This window comes from Lolium perenne, chromosome 4, assembly GCF_019359855.2.
Source record: "Lolium perenne isolate Kyuss_39 chromosome 4, Kyuss_2.0, whole genome shotgun sequence".
NCBI classification, from domain to species: Eukaryota; Viridiplantae; Streptophyta; class Magnoliopsida; order Poales; family Poaceae; genus Lolium; species Lolium perenne.
The window spans coordinates 250,122,361-250,139,511 of NC_067247.2; the positions used below are offsets into that span (position 1 = coordinate 250,122,361).

Below are 17,151 nucleotides of genomic sequence, written 5' to 3' on the forward strand. Positions count from 1 at the left end.
TAAACTTTCTTTGTTCTTTTTTTTTAGAGATCAGAAAGTTACTCATCACATCGATATAGATAATTAAATTTTCATTTCTATATGATTTCTATGTTGTTGATCCGAATTTGGTACCCACACGCGCCTAATTTATTTATACAAAATTGGTATATGAACTATTAAAAAAAGTAAAGGAAAGTTAAGGTAAGGAAACTATCTATTATATGGAAGGTTCCTGGGTGAGAGACTTGACGTGTTCATCTACCAAATTTAACCCTCGGTGGAAAAATACTAAGTCCTTCAATCAACAAGTATTTATCAATCTAGGCCATTGGATCAGCCAGGCTGAACGGTTGGCGTTTATTCATCCCTACTGTAAAAAGCCTCTCCTAAAAATAGTGTGATCAAGTTTGACCTGAACAATATTTAGGATATGAAAGGGCCAAATAAACTGAAGATATTTGTGTGAAGAGTTGCGCATAACAGCCTTGCAAATAGAATGAAGATTCACACGATTGGTGTCGACCTTGATACTAGATGACTTATCTGCAAGCGTTTGGATGAGGATGGTGGCCATGTGTTTCTCAAATGCAAGATAGTGAACGGGTGTTGGACATGCTGGGGCTGAGTGAAACCAGGGAAAATTTATTGGAGTGCTACTCAGCTCATGTTATGCTTGAAAGCCTATGGACTTGCGAGGATGATGCCAAATTGAAAGCTCTCATTCTTATGTGGGAGTTCTGGGGATTGCGAAATAAGGTGAATGTGGGGGATACAATCAGAAGCGCCTTGGAGGTTACTCGGTGTCGAGAGGCACCTACTAGCCTTTTAGTCTCTAAACCTCCCAACCAAACCTCAGAACTTTTTGTGAAAGTGAATTTCGATGGAGCTTTCAACAAAGCTAGCTGCAGTGGTGTCTGGGGCTTCATCATTTGTAACCACAAGGGAGAGTTTGTGGCATAAGGAGCGGGGAAGTCTTTTCACACTGAAACTGTAGCCTGCCTTTTAGAAGTTGAAGGCACCACCAGAACGGGCGTAAACCACATCATTCTTGAGTCAAATTCTACAAACCTTGTGCGGCTTTATAAGAAAGGACTATGATAGATCTGCCATTGGAGTGTTAGCGATGGAGGCGATAAGAAAATGTGCACTGAACTTCGTTTCTTTCTGGGTATCTATTTGCCAACGTTTGTGTAATTCTGCAGCTCACGAGCATGCGAAGTTCAGTGTTTTGTCAGATATGTGTGACTGCTTTTGGAAGGACTCTGCCCCTAGTTGTGTAACAAACATTGTTGTCAGCGATTTGGCTGAACTGGTTGAGTAATGAAATGGCATATTCTCATTAAAAAATAGGCTAGAGCGTTACTGAAAAATACAGTAAGCAGAAACTTTTTGGGACTTACCTACACGCAATGGGAATTGCACTTTATTTTTATTACTGGCTTGCATATTCATCCCAATGATTGATTTCATATACATATTATGATACAAAAGCAAGGTTAAAGTCAAAGAAGAAAGCTTTAGGGGTGGCGGCCCCTATTTGGTCCTCGTTATTGCATCAAGTAACTCTAAAATCATTTCACACAACTTTGTAGAAATTGGACGAATTAAACAGAAGGTTGAATTGTAAAATAACAAAGCTTTAAAGAAAGCTACCTCGCTTTGGTTCACCAATAAGCTCAAAGTAGCTCCTCAAACGTAGCAATGCTCGTCAATACTTACTTGATTTAGAGGATAGTGTGAAGCTTGTGGGGTTAAAGTTGGAAATATTGAACTTTAATGTAAGTTTCATCCATAAGAATGTGGGACCCAGTTACACGCTTCGATTGTCAATAACCTCAAAGTTACTTCTCTACACGAGAGCGGTAGTTTCATTGTGTGTATTATGAATCTACATTAAATTTTTAAATAACTTAAATGGATAGCTTCCATCCTTATGTTATGTGACCTAGAATCAAAACGAAATTTTGTTACACTGATATTTTAAATTTAGCCAAGCAGATAAAATCCAGGTTTTTCAAAGCCAAAAATGAGTTGTAGGATCAAACTTGGCAACACTATTGGCTATTTTGTGTGAGTTTCCTCTATAAGACTGCGGGACCTAGTTACACACCCTTCAGCTGTCGATAACCTCAGAGTTACTTCTATACACGTGAGTTCTACGTTTGAAGTTTCATTTTGTGTATTATAAAACTACATTAAAAAAAATCAATAACTTAAATGGATAGCTTCCGTTTGTACGATATGTGACCTAGAATCAAAACGAAAATTTGTTACAATAATACTTCCAATTTAGCTAAGCAAATAAAAACCAGGTTTTTCAGAGCCAAAAATGAATTGTAAGAAAAGACTTGCCTAAGTTAAGCTTGGCAACACTATCCAACATTGTATGAGTTTCTTGGATATTTATCAAACCGAATTGAGATCTAGAGCCATGCCGTGCGAGTTTACCAACTTCGGCGTTGAATGCCAAGTCGGGTTTGTGAATTGCACTATTGCAGGGCAAGTTGCCAGTATAGCATGTTTCAAATGTAATCGATGTTGGATGGAACGGCAATACATTTGTGGATCATGGGCTTGTCCAGACTTGGGAGTTGGGTAGCACGGCACTTAGCAGGCTAGTACAATCTCATGGGCTTTGCCCCGGACGACCGGAAATCTTTCCCGTGGCCGTGTATAGACAGGCCCTCAATCAGGAGGGTCCAAATTCGCGAGCTCTCGGTGAATCGTTGATCGTGCAAGTGTAGCCCAGCTGGCCGTGTGATCTTTAGAACGGACAGAGGATAGAGACGTCGCTGACGCCTGCGTTGATCGGCCCCTCGTGTGTTTCGGCCAAAACCTCCTGGACTCGACACGTTCCGGCGACGTGTCTCTCCAGTGCCACGACTCACAACAATCGCGCGCTCTAGTAGTTCTGCTTCGCATGTCGATCCGTTCATATACAGCTACTCCTAGAGGATTCCGGCCGTGTGCGCGCTCTGGTCCTGATCATATCATCATCGATCTCTGCCCTCCGCCGAGCCTGAAGCTCTGGACGATATGTCGGATACGGCCGCCACCAGCGTCGACGATAACCGCCACGGCGGCAGCGGCGCAGATGCACCGCCGGCGGCGAAGGGCGGGGCGACCATATCCATCACCATCGTCCTCCTCGTGCTGCTCGTGGCCTCCGTCGCGGCGTTCCTGATGTCGCCGCCGCCGGGCGGCAAGCCACCGGCACCGATGGAAGGACCTGGCAGCCGCTCCGGCTCCGAGCCGGTGGAGCACGCCGTCGGCCATGGCACCCCCGGGTTCAACAGCCGGCTGGACGCGTTCCGCGCGTGGGCGAAGCTGACGTGGATGAAGCTCCAGCGGCTGCGCTCCGACGAGCCTCGGTACGTTTCATGTTCATGGCTTGTCCTAAGATGATGCGACATGCGAGTCCAGACGCCCATTTTATACTTCCTAGCTGACAAAGTGTACATTTGTTTCCTTGGGCAAAAGGTATGACGGCGGTGGAATCGCCGGCTCAGCGGCGGAGGCGGCCAAGAAGAGCCTGGAGATGGGCAAAGAGACGGCGGAGCAGGCCGGGGCAGCCGTGGCAGGTGCGGCGGAGGATGCCGTGGGGATGGCCAAGGACACGGCCAAGGCCTGAAGGGAGCGACCCGCGCCATCCTCCGATGCAGAGCGTGCTGCCGTGTACTAGTATTGTATTCTACGTTGTGCTCTTGTGTAGATACTCTACTGTAGCTGTATGTATGTACTCGTGCATAACTGTATGGTTGGTCAGTTCTTCGCTGCCCGAGTACCATCACTTGCAAGATTCCCGCCCCCGCAAAAAAAAAAAAAAACTTGCAAGAATCCCGCTGGATAACTCATGTTCTCAAAAAAAATCTTAAAAAATCCTGGATAACTCACGTGCGCTCGAAGTCACAATATCGCAAAATGATGAATGCTTGAAATACCAAAAATTCTTGCGGTAAGTACTCCCTCCGTTCTATGAAATCTAAAGGTATAGTAGTGGCAACAGAAAAATTGCATCAGGAAGATGCCTAAAGATATGTTTTCCCTCATTTTTGAAGTCTCTACCAGGAAGAAATGGAGTGTCAAGTAAGCTTTTAACAGATATCAAAAGATTAAGATGGATGCTAGCTTGACCACTGACCACATTGAAGAGTATCTCCGCCTTTGGAATGAGCTTGAGCTAAATAATGCACATCTTCGATGTGAAGCACACTATTGTTTGGAACCTCACTTCAAGCGGAGAGTATTCCACAACTTCAGCTTACAACACCTATTTTTCAGAGCTACGCATACTTGAATGAATAAACTAGTGCGGAAATTTTGGGCCCCTCCAAAAATAAAATTCTTCGCGTGATTAGACATTCAAAGTAGCTTTGGACGGCGTTTGCAAGCAAACTCAAGAAACAACACGTCGCCTCTTCTCACATTATCAGTATACCAAGAGACACTATTTAGCATCTACCTACATCCAAATTTAGAAAAAATTGGAACACGTTTCATCGACGGAGGGATTAGCATGCATAAAAAACCTTAGAAGCTCATAAAGATAGCACAGCAGGGGAAACAGTTTATAGTTGAGGCAAGAGCTAGGCAAAAATATCTTACTTCTATCGTTCAACACGAACAATCGTAGGGCGCTGAAGTTTCGTCAGCTTGGGTTTGTAAGCTGAACCAAACGAGCTGCACTACAACAGATGAATATCCTATCTATATCTGTACACGAACCAACAGATAGTGTCACGCTGTGTGTTCAGTACAACTATTTCACTTCCAACGCACAAAGAGCAACCACTGCTACCTGCTTTGACTGACTGTTTATCACTACCTCCCCAAACTAGCACATTTGCAGAGGAACCAGATTCAGGCCGACACAAACGCTGATCGTGCTTGTCTAACAAATATATACACAATCGGAGGCAAGATGTGACTCGTGCGCCAGTTCGCTCGCTTAACCAGCAACATGTATGCATCCTCACCTTTGGAAGGACGAGTCTCTTCCAGGGCCGTCCTGTTTAGTTTTACGGTCGCCGTAGCCGTGCTACCGAGGAGGTGGGCCGCGTTTTCAGGACGGGCAGATGCTCACGAACACGGGCAGCCTTCGCACAGGGGTGCGACGTGGGGCGTACAGGTATTGGCTGATGGCGGCGTTCTCCTCTTCAGTGGGCGGCCATGCGAACGCCTCCCGCTGCACCGATGGCGGCTTCAGTTCAGGCCGCTTTGGTGTCCATGAGTAACAGGCCGGCGGTCTAGCAGGAGTGGCCGGGGTGGATCTCGGCGGCGTGAAGTAAGCAGTGGATGGTGTCCTGATGGGGGTGGTCGCTGCGCCAGGAGTATGGGGGCCAGGTGACCGCAGCCATGGTGGTAGGAGATGGTGGTAGCTTCCGGGGCTTGGCTGCATGTTAGGACTGGCACCCTGCACCGACCGCCCGCTGCGAAAATCCACCTGTATTGTATGACAGACAGAGATGTGTTATAAGTGGGTTTATTATCATCCACATCGTGTGTGGCATAATAACAATGTGAAACTTATCAGGAGAATCAGAAACATTTATAGTGTAATATAAAGGCATCACCAGAACTACACTGGCATTTGGTACTCCTATGTCCGACAAACCGAAAAAAGGAAGGTGATATTGAACAGTTGTGACCTTAATTGAGATGTCTGAAGTCTGAACTACATTTACAAAGTTAACTGCACCGGCATTTGGTACTCCTATGTCCAATTCCATGTCTCAAGGCATACTCTTGCAGTCTTGCTCATATAGCCATGCATATGCCAGAGTATCAGAATTGTTCAGTTCACCTACTGTTATTTTTCTATCTGTATATTACATTCGGTCTGTATAGGAAGTCCAAATGGGTTAAAAATAACAAAAGCTACAGGTAGTTATACGTTTGGAGAAATATTTACATGTATGCAATTCAAAAAAGAAACAGAGCATGTGTTTAATTTAAGACAATAGTCTAGCATAACAATGACACAATCATCTCTCTGAGTAGCCCAGGCCTGTTTTTGTTATTTTTTTCACTAATTGATTGTATTGTTTGCCGATTAGACGGTCTCTACTGGCACACCTAACGATATTACTTGGAGTGATCAATTGGGCAATTCTCAAACCTAGAACAAATAGGTAATGTGTGCATACTAGTATAAAGCCTGAATCCTGCGAAAAAAGACAAGTCCTAGACTCCTAGTGCAATCACGAAGGGAGAAAACAGTGTTATATTGTAAGTTTGTAACGGCACTTTCACAGATATTCAAAATTGTTAATCAGCCAAGACAACCAACTTCTAGATGCCAGGATAATAGTAAGATTATAAACAGGAACTAAGCACCCATCCCTGCATCGTTCAAGATAATTTGTTCTTAATGTACTCAATTATTTTAGCAAGGCTAATGTTGCTACCAATTTATGCAATAGTGCCTGCCAACAATTCTCTAATAGTTTACTTCTGAAAATATTCATGAGGCTTCTCTAAATTCGTTTCATCCCAAGTTGGCTAGCACCCAGGCAAAGAAACGAAAGATGAGTCCACACAACAAGTTAATATTTGCTTCATATTCCTGGAACAACAGAAGATCCTTCTCAAAGAAAGCAAAACGAAACTGCGTAACCATTTGGAATTACGTAGAGAATCTACCACGAAAATAAATATCACCTGACAAGTTCAACATTGCAAGGATACCATGTAAATTCAGGGTTAATTGTGCAGGAGATCATCCAAAATTTGATCTAAATCCTATGGCACGAGCAATATCTACCTCAGAATGTCTTGGAATCATGGTTCGGGGCACACGAGACTCCTCCTTCCCATATGCAAACTGCAGAATCAAGAACAAAAGAGAAAGAACTCATCAGATTACGCATATCCATGGGCAGACACATTCCAGCCACCTCAACAAATCTTTACACAATTGGTTCCTTTACACGCATGGTTTGATATTACTAATTCCAGGCCCGAACTTGATAAGGGTGGGAAAAACATCCCTGCTATTTTAAGCTATCCACATGTTTCACGTCTTCTTTTTTTAAAACAGAAAAGCGCTCTCCTTCTTTTACGCTTCCAGTTGGATAAATACAGAAGCTTTTTGACACACCATTGATAAGACATGGCACCATAGAGGTACACGACCGCATGTCACACGGTAAGTACCTAAAAAACTTCCTTGTACTCCTAACAATTGTATGAGCAACTACAGAACATGCTTTCCAGTTAGCCAAGAGTGCAAGCTCGTCTACTGTGATTTTTTTGTCAGTCTTGATGAACTCATATAAAGACTGTAATCAACACAAAAAACCAGTCCCAGTTCCCTCTATATTTCACATGACTTCCCAGTTTTTTTTACAATAAATGACCTCCCAGTTTTAATTGGCTCTTCGCCCTACTTGTCCAACTAGTACAGAGCACCAAAGTTACACTCCGTTTTCCCTTTTTCCTATTTGTTGTCAGAATTAAAGCATAGAATACAAACTGCAAACCCGCCATAAACACATTACCAAAACCTCTGTTGATGTTACAGCTAAGAAAAATATGAATTACTATCAGGTTCACAATTTCCAAACTAATTAAGTCATGACTTTTTTTAACAGGGTCATGACTTTCATCGCTTTTCAAATTCATCAAATCTGTTTATAATTGTTAATTCTACCTTCTCAAGCAAATAACATCACGACTTCACGGCATCTCATCAGATTCTACATATCCATGGGCAGCCACATTCCAGCCATCTCAACAAATCTTTACACAATCGGTTCCTTTACAAGCATGGTTTGATATTACTATTTCCAGACCCAAACTTGGTAAGGGTGGGAAAAAATGCCCTGCTATTTTAAGCTATCCACACCACATGTTTCACATCCTCCTTTTCTAAAATAGAAAAACTCTCTCCTTCTTTTAAGCTTCCAGTTGGATAAATACAGAAACTTTTCGACACACCATTCATAAGACATAGCACCATAGAGGTACACAGCCGCATTGCATACTGCAGATAGTAGCAACAAGTCAACTACATTTAACTAGTAACTACAAAACTTCCTTGTAGTCCTAACAAATGTATGAGCAACTACAGAACGCAAAGCGTGCAAGCTCATCTGCTACAATTTTTTGGTCTGTCTTGATGAACTCATAAAAAGGCTGTAGTCAACACAAACAACCACTTCTAATTTCCTCTATATTTCACGTGACTACCCAGAGTTTTTTTTAAGGTCCCCAGTTTTAATTGGCGCTTCGCCCCTACTTGTTCAACCAGTATAGAGCACCAAAATTACACTCCGTTCTTCCATTTTCCTATTTGTTGTCAGAATTAAAGCATAAAATACAAAGTACAAATCTACCATACATACATTACCATAACCTCTTTTAAGAACTTGATTTCTTACACCTAAGAAAAGTATAAATTACTATCTGGTTTACAGTTACAACACTAACCAAGTCATGACTTCTTTTAGTACCAGGGTCATGACTTACTCCTACAACGCTTTTCAATCATCAATTATGTTTATTACTGTGCATTCTACAATCTCAAGGAAATAACATCACGAGCATTCCCAAACAAAAGCAGATAACAAGTAGGCAGGGCGCCCCAGTAAAACAAGAGTCCGAGAAGTGTGAATCGAATTACCTGGCGACAGGAGCTGTAGCGACCGCTGCCGCAGGAGAGAGGGGAGTCGGCATTGACGAAGCCGAGGTCAGGGAAGGAGGGGCGGCGCCTGGGGCGAGAGCCAGAGTCGTTGGTGACGAGCACGCCATCCATGACGAGCACATCATCGTCAGTCGTCTGCGACCCCAACGGAGAGCCCTGGAAGAGGAGGCGCCCCATGTTGGACTTGTGGGAGAACTCGGGGTAGACACGGTGGCGGCTGTAGAGGAGCTGCGATTCGTCTAGCCCGAGGTCCAGCCCTCCTGAGGAAGACGACGATGACGACAGCCCCCAGCTCCCGCCATCGCCGTCAGCGGCAGCAGCGTTGAACGCCGGCATGAGACGGGTGCCCGTCGACGGGGTCGACATGCGGCGGCACCGCCTTGTTGACGTGTCCACCGACTGGCCTCCACTCCCGCCGCCGCCGCTGCCGCTGCCGGGGGCTGCGCCGAGGTAGCGCCGGGGCTCCATCGCTGCACCGGAGGAAGGGGGTTAGCGCTGTAGCCCGTGTATATCAGTTAATCCATATCTGACGAAACTAGAAAGGAAATTTCTGAACCAAAACCGAAGGAATGCGATACTGAATGTCGACGCTACACGCGGAAACTGCAGAGCTCGCGATTTGAAGCGGGTCGCGCAAGCAAGCGAGCCCAGCGAAAAACGGCGTGTGGATTTCTGATGCGGTTCCGTAATCATACGCTACACGCTGCGCTGCTTCGATTTCGCAGAACCATCGAGGGGGTCGCGAATTTGGGGGAAATTCAAACCGTCGGAACAGAAACGTCGAGCAGTATCGCACGAAACCACCGAAAATCGCCAGCAAAACGGCGGAAATCAACGGATTTCTACTCCAGATGAGTACGCGGAAGCACGAACCTGGAGATTGAGCCCAGAAGCGACCGGATACGCCCAGGCCCCCACACACTAATCCCGGAAAGCATTTCCCCAAAATAAGATCCCGCGAAGCACGAGAACGCGAGCACTCGAATCAGGAGGGTGGGGCGGCGGAGGAGGGGAGGATCGAGCGGAGAGCCTACCATCCATCCTGCCGGCGCAGCTTCCAGAGCCCCAGTGTCGCCCGGCGATGGCGCTCGCCGCTGGAGTGCTCGGGTTCGGCGGTGGAGGAGGAGAAAAGGGAGGTGGATGGGGAGCGGCTTTTTTTTTCAGGTGCCTCTCGGCTACTTGTGTTTGAATTTTCAGATGACAGGCCGGCGGCGGAATAAAGTGGTTAGACTTACTTCGTTGGGCCCAAACATCACGGGCCCTCTTAGCCTTGTTTGGTTCTAGAGTTTTATTGGGGATTAGGAGGGATAATCTCCACTAATTTTTTAATCCCCACTTATTTTAAATATATGTTTGGTGGTAGAGTATTTGTGAGTTTAATCTCCGTTTATCCTCACTTTTCTCCAAATTTTAGTGTATTTTTTCAATCCCCAATACTCTACCCCTATCTAGTGGATTGGGGATGAGATTTTGTGAGGATTGGGTGACACTAGAGGTTCACCCAATACTCTAGAGTATTATCCCCGCTAATTCTCACAAACACTCTAGTATAAAAAAAGCCTTACAGAGTTGCATTCTATCTATCCACAGTTTTCGTTGATATAATTTTATTTTTTTACTTTGCCAAAATAGGATGACCTCCCTTTGCTCCTTTTCCCCATAATGGATTTTTTTCAAATTAATTATATACTTAGGTGTTTTTCATTCGGTGTATGTTTTTGAAGAGTTTCTTGACTAAGTTTCCTGAAAATTATTTTGTGATTCCTTTGTTTTGGCAAGATCAACAGAAACTATCCAGTTGAGTTTAAGGCGGGAATTCAGTTGTGGTCTAGATCAAAGACTTGACAAAGGGCGTGGAGACACGGCAGGGTGGCACAGAGATTAGGACCACAAGGACGGGGGGCACCATCTGGCATAGATGCTAACACTACAAGAAAAGTTTTGATAGACAACGTCCTAAAATCGTTCGCTAAGGGGCATTTTTCGTCGCCTATGGACCTAACCCAACGATATGGGTTCTGTTGTCGAAACTGCGTCAGGCAAAGTCCTACCACGTTTTTTCGGTCCGTCGCGCTTGGGCGCCCTTTCGCCACGGAAAATCGGACCGTTGCAGAAATGTTTCCGGGAGCCCGTTGACTGCTGACGTCATGCAAACTGACACGTGGCAGACGCCGTTAACTGGCAGTTAACGGCGTTAACCGGCTGAAACCCCGTGGTAGATGGTAGGCCCACACGAGGCCTCGTCTTAAGCGGGCCGGCCCATTAAGTTTGCGGGTCGAGCTAGCTGACTTAGTTTGATCGGTCAACTATATAGCTGGGCTGGTCCATTAGTTACGTGGGCCAGGCCTAACCTCTAAGGTTGACTGGTCAAAACTTTAATGGGCCGGCCCACTAAGCATGTGGGTCGGGCCGAATGCACTCGTTTGACCGGTCAACAGGAAAAAGGGCAGGCCCACAAGACATACGGGACCCACTTTCCTGTTATCAGGCCAGCCCATTTAACAAGCGGGGTCCACCTTAAAGCAAGTGGGCCGGCCCAAGAAGTTATTGTGCCGACCCAATTAGCCTATGGGTCCCACTATCCTGCTATCGGGCCGGCCCATTTTTAGTACGTGGGGTCTGCGATAGATTAACTGGGCCGGCCCAACAAGCCAGTGGGCCGGGCCAAAAACACAGGTGGGTCCCACTTTCCTGTTAAAGGGCCGGCCCATTTAGTATGTGGGGTCCACCATATAGCAAGTGGGCCGGCCCAACAAGATAGTGGGCTGGGCCAAAACACAGGTGGGTCCCACTTTTCTGTTAAAGGGCCGGCCCATTTAGTATGCGGGGTCCACCATATAGCAAGTGGGCTGGCCCAACAAGTTAGTGGGCCGGGCCAAAAACACAGGTGGGTCCCACTTTCTGCTAAAAGGCCGGCCCATTTAGTATGTGGGGTCCACCATATAGCAAGTGGGCTGGCCCAACAAGATAGTGGGTCGGGCCAAAAAACACAGGCGGGTCCCACTTTCCTGTTAAAGGGCTGGCCCATTTAGTATGTGGGGTCCACCATATAGTAAGTGAGCCTGCCCAACAAGATAGTGGGCCGGGCCAAAAACACAGGTGGGTCCCACTTTCCTGTTAAAGGGCCGGCCCATTTAGTATGTGGGGTCCACCACAAAAGCAATTGGGCTGGCCCAACAAGTTAGTGGGCCGGCCCAATCAGCTTGTGGGGTCCACGGTAAATCAGGTGGTTTGGCCCAACGAGCTAGCGGGCCAGCCCAATAATCTTGCGGGCCCACTTTTCTTTTACAGGGCCGGCCCAGTAGTGGGTGGGGTCCACCATAAATCAAATGGGTCGGCCTGCCCGTTTAGTTGCTGCTTATATGCCGGCATAATAGGCGCTTTAGGATTTTGCGGGCCGACACATATGTGATTGCGATTAATTGGGCCGTTTAAGGGATGGGAATTTGTGATTTAGATACTGAGAATATTTACGCAGCTCATGATTTCTGTCGGATAGCCTCACTTACCACAAGCACCATAGAAAAATGCGCGAAATAACTATAAAAACTAACTAAATATTACATCAGCTGCAAGGCTTTGAAAAAATATTACAGAACCCAGAGAAATTGAATGGTAATTAAACCTAGCAATACAATGAAGCCATTCGGTAATCTTTTAAGTTGTCCATGCACCACCTATATCTGAAACAAAGACATTACAAGTTAAGACAGCAACAATGGAAAGGCAAAGACACTACAATATTGTTTGCCAAAGAATTTGGAACTCATCATTTCGTCGTTATAAGAAGATCATTGTAATGCGCACAATAAGCAAACAAAGAGTGCATGCCGCATACCAACAGCCAATATAACAGAGCACGTTAAAATGAAACAGCAGACTTACTACTGTCGAGTCCCATGCAAACCAACATGTTTAGGGAGTACAAAATTGGCATGAACAATATAGTAGCAGGCTATAAATTTTGTAACAACGACTGAGCAAGATGAAGTTATGATGGCTACATCTACAGAGCAGGGAATGTAAACCAAAAATAGAAGTTACGATGGCAAAAGCTAAAGAGGAGGGAATGTGAACCAACATGTGCCACGTGCAATTACTTCAAATTGGCCGTGAACTAAATAATACTCCTGAACTTATAGTGAAGGGGATGCAAATCAAGATGTTTCAGGATATAAACTTGTAATGAGCAACACATAGAGGATAGTTAATGCTGGAGCTTAGGATGGACCAGATATAGAATATAGTGGGATCACCTGTGAACTTGTATAAGAGGGAATGCAAACCAATATGTTCAGCATTCCATATGCGAGCGTCATGCCAAGTTAGAGAAACAAGTCAATAATGCAGCTTTTGAAGAACAAGATGGCACACCAAATTATTATCTAGTAGTATGACAAGTTTATTTGTGCTACAGGCTAGATAGCAGAGTGATAGCATGCCAAACTAAGTCCTTACTTTGTAAGCTTACAATGAACTAGATACAAAACAATGGCATCACCTGTAGTACAGGGAATGCAAGCCATCATGTTCATGGAGTAAAAAATTGGCACAAACAACATAGTAGCAGGCCATAATTTTTGTAACAACGACTGAGCAAGATAAAGTTATGATGGCTAGATCTACAGAGCAGGGAATGTAAACCAAATATAGAAGTTACGATGCCAAAAGCTATAGAGCAGGGAATGCGAACCAACATGTGAAATTACTTAAAATTGGCCATGAACTAAATAATAGCAGGATGTTACTATAATAGCTAGGAATAAAACAGATAGGACTTATAATGGCATCACTCATAAACTTGTAGATAAGGAAAACAAATCAATTTGTTTCGGGATATAAAGTTGTAATGAGCAACACATATAGGATAGTTAATGCTACGGCTTAGGATGGACCAGAAACGGAATATAGTGGGATCACCTGTGAACTTGTAGAAGAGGGAATGCACACCAATATGTTCACCATTCTATATGTGAGCGCCATGCCAATTAAGAGAAACAAATTAATATTGCAGCTTTTGAAGAATCAGATGGCAGACAAAATTATGATGGAAGTAGCTGTTGTGACGAGTTCAAATAAATTTGTACTGCAGGATGGCAGAGCGATAGCATGCAGGAACTAATAGCAGGCAGTTACTTTGTTAGCTTACGACGAAGTAGATAGAAATAACAATGGCATCACCTGTAGTACAGGGAATGCAAACCAACATGTTCAGGTAGAACAAGATTGGCATGAACAAAATAGTAGCAGCCTATAATTTTTGTAACAACGACTGAGCAAGATAGAAGTTATGATGGCTACATCTACAGAGCAGGGAATGCAAACCAAAATATTCAATCGCTTAAAGTTAGCAATGAACTAGAAAATAACAAGGTGTTACGGTCATATCTAGGAATGAACTAAAAGAGCTTCAGACAAACAAGCATCTGAACCCAGAACATGGCGCTAAAACAAGGGACTTACATTAGGAGAAGCACTCTGTGGGAGTCACAGCAGATCTTCCTGGGGTTGATAGATCCGGTGATGAAGTACGCTACATGTGCTACTTGGGGTTGGAGAGACGGCGATTACACTTCATGGTTACTCATCTCATCTGCAAAAACGTAACGGCGCGTCGTTAGCACAAACAGGTTCCCCCAAGATTAAACAAGAACTTGCAGGCAAGCAATAGAAAAGCGACAGTAGAAGATTTTAGATCATGCACGGCGCCGGTGAAGCAGATCCGGTTCATGCACAGCGGTGTCGGTGAGCAAGATCCGATGCGGTGGACGACGTATCCGGCGAAGCGGCTCCGGTGGGGTGGACGATACCGCAGCTGAAGCGACTGTGGTAGACTGCTGGATTATGGTTTCGAGGTTCGGCGGGGATGATCCGGTCCGGTTGATGACAGCGTCGATGAAGCGGCTCCGGCAGGCAGCCGGATGACGAGGATCGCGAGGCCTCGGGTAGGCCAGGGAAGTCCGGCGGGGATGTTCCGGTGCGGTGGTCGTGGAGGTGGGAGAGAGAGGGACTTGGGAAGTTCCGGTGGGTGGTCTGAGGGAAATGAATTTTTTTTGGGAGGGTTTCCGAGCTAGGGAGGTGGTGATCCAAAAAATGACGGGCAGACCCCCCCACCAACCGACTTTGCTGTCATCTCCACAGGGGTAGAATAGGAATTTGGAAGCGTGTTAAATTTTTGTATTTTGTGGGCGGGAAGTTTTGCCGCTATGAGATTTTGAATTTGGCTAAGGTCCAACTATAATGATAAAAAATTGTGAGACCGTACTAGTACCTCTGTTCAAGGCCCAGTGCAAAATCAAATCATCATCACATTAAATACCGGTTACTATCATCGTGATCTATCTTCTTATCCCATTCAAAACCTGTCTGAAATATTTCAGGATTGGCGGGAGATTTTGCCGCCCGACTGAGATTTGATTTTGAATATGACTATGGTGAAGTAATATAATATAATACTAATATAAAGACGGTACACCTGGTTAATTACTAATTGCTCTGGTCCGGCAGTCAAGGCCAACAGCCACATCAAGCCATCATCATTACAAACAAAATCAGTCAAATCTAGAAACTAGTATAGGAAAAATTCACAGCAGCATAATAAATCCAGAAAACTAAGTACGGAGTATAATACATAAACTGCATACAATAGCCAAAAGCAGCCAATAACAATGTTAATGTTCATGACAAACTAATCTGAAAATAGTACAAGACGCAATGTATGGCCAACATGAAGATTAGGATACCCCAGGATGAATGAATCTGATCTTCATTCAGCATATATTTCTTCGTCACTCCATTCTCTGATCTGAAGGAAATATTCGTTGAACTCCTTCCGTCTGCAGTGTGCAGCCAATACATCCTCCAAACGGTATGGCCTTTGTTCATTTCTCATACCATAGTTTCCTAATCTATCCACACGTATTGGCCACTCATCCCAGGCCTTTATATCATCAAAGTACTCTCTGATATAACCCAAATCTGCGTAGTAGATGCAGCCAGGTCGAAGTGTCGGGTGCACTCTGGTGTCCACGGAGATACACCGGATATAATGGACGAAGAAGGCACGACTGCCAATGTTATTGACAGCATGGAGAGAGCGGCTCTCAGTGTCCACACGGTACACCAATGGTTGACCTTCCTCCAAATGCTTGTTGTCCAACAACACAAGCAGCAGAGCACCATCCGACTTCACAAGGTAGAACTTGTTATTTCCAAGTTTTGGAAATGAAAATAGTGTATCCATGTTGACAGTGCTCGCGCGCTGCTCCAACTGGACATTGTTGGTGCACACTAATTTTCTGAACTCAAAAGTGTTCACAGCTATTGCATACAATTCACCATTGAACGGGGTAATGCAACGCAGAGAATGGTGCTCAGTCGAAAATCTTCCTTCTCCCCAAGCTTCATCTATACCCTTAGTTGGAGTGCTCTCACCAACCCAAGCAATTTCCGCCGGGTAATCTTTAGAAACAAAGACCATAGTCGGGGACTTCATTACAGCGACTGACTTCAGAATAACATATGGCATATGCGCCTCAAACCTAGTATTCAATGTCTTTGTGAGTGGGTTCAGAAGCCGTATCTTGTGCGGCTGGTTCTTCTGGGCAAGCACGATGACGCCACGGCAAAAGCCGACGAAGTAGTATCTAAAATATATTGATGAAGATAACATTCAGCACTAAGATGTTTACGATTGAAAATAAAAATAGATTAACTCTATAGATATGGAGGAATTTGAACCTTGCATGAACTTCCGTTAGATCGATGGTGACGTAGCGGGATGTGCGGAGGTGGAGGAAGGTGAAATCAGCAGCGCGTGGAAGGGCGTGTTCTACCATGATCCATTCGTGCAGGTGCACATCGGGCTCAGGTAAACCTAAGCGCCAATTTCTACAAACTTGCCTCAAAACAGAGTAGGTGTCCATGTACTCCTCGTTCGCCAGTAAGCAGTCCTCGATCTTGTGAAGTGGTTCGTCTGCCCTGAGAGAGGCCCAGTCCACGGAGGCGCCGCGCTTGGATGCGCCGCCCTCGGAGGCGACGGTCTCGGGGGCGACGGCCGCCAGCGCATTCTTCTTGTCCATCGCCGGCAGGGAACGCGTGTAGGGCGGTTGGTGTTTTTTTATTCGATTTGGAGAAGTTGATGGGACGTGACAGGCGTGGTTGCGTGCGTGAGTGAGAATGAGACTGTGCGCAGAGGGAGGGACAGAGGGGCTCTGTACAGGCAACGTGACGGTTGGTCTCGGCAGTTTCTCAAAAAAGCTAGATGTTTGGTCTCAACACGCGCACCGCCTAACCGCTGCGCACCACGACACGCGTCCGTGGTACTGCACGTCTGCACCGTTACGTGTACTCAGTTCTACCGTCGAGCCTTACACTAGAAAAATATATGTACTCAGTTTTCCCCTCGAGTACTAGTACTGGCTAGTGCAATATACTCAGTTCTACCCTCAAGTGGCTGGTCAACAGAGAGTCAACAAATGGGATTAAGCTATCTAATTGAGTAATTTCATGCGCAAAAAAATAAA

At 45.2% G+C, this 17,151-nt stretch overlaps 2 protein-coding genes across 2 annotated transcripts; one reads left to right on the forward strand and one right to left on the reverse strand.

Moving 5' to 3' along the window:
• The first annotated feature begins 2,931 nt into the window (after positions 1-2,931).
• On the forward strand, positions 2,932-3,772 carry LOC127329965 (uncharacterized). The gene is made up of 2 exons (XM_051356354.2): positions 2,932-3,353; positions 3,463-3,772. Exons 1-2 carry the CDS (start codon positions 3,019-3,021, stop codon positions 3,611-3,613), a joined length of 486 nt encoding a protein of 161 aa, XP_051212314.1. The 5' UTR covers positions 2,932-3,018; the 3' UTR covers positions 3,614-3,772.
• Positions 3,773-4,569: 797 nt separating this feature from the next.
• Positions 4,570-9,794, reverse strand: LOC127332309 (uncharacterized). Its single transcript, XM_051358581.2, has 4 exons — positions 9,661-9,794; positions 8,606-9,096; positions 6,746-6,805; positions 4,570-5,425 (listed from the first exon to the last, which is right to left on the reverse strand). Exons 1-4 carry the CDS (start codon positions 9,665-9,667, stop codon positions 5,045-5,047), a joined length of 939 nt encoding a protein of 312 aa, XP_051214541.1. The 5' UTR covers positions 9,668-9,794; the 3' UTR covers positions 4,570-5,044.
• Between the last annotated feature and the right edge of the window lie 7,357 nt (positions 9,795-17,151).

Coding starts and splice junctions, on each gene's coding strand:
- LOC127332309 (XM_051358581.2), bottom strand. Junction 6,806..8,605: donor GCTACAGCTCCTGTCGCCAG/GTAATTCGATTC, acceptor TTGATTCTGCAG/TTTGCATATGGGAAGGAGGA. Junction 5,426..6,745: donor TGATTCCAAGACATTCTGAG/GTAGATATTGCT, acceptor CATACAATACAG/GTGGATTTTCGCAGCGGGCG.
- LOC127329965 (XM_051356354.2), top strand. CDS start 3,019: ATGTCGGATACGGCCGCCACCAGCGTCGACGATAACCGCCACGGCGGC. Junction 3,354..3,462: donor CTGCGCTCCGACGAGCCTCG/GTACGTTTCATG, acceptor CTTGGGCAAAAG/GTATGACGGCGGTGGAATCG.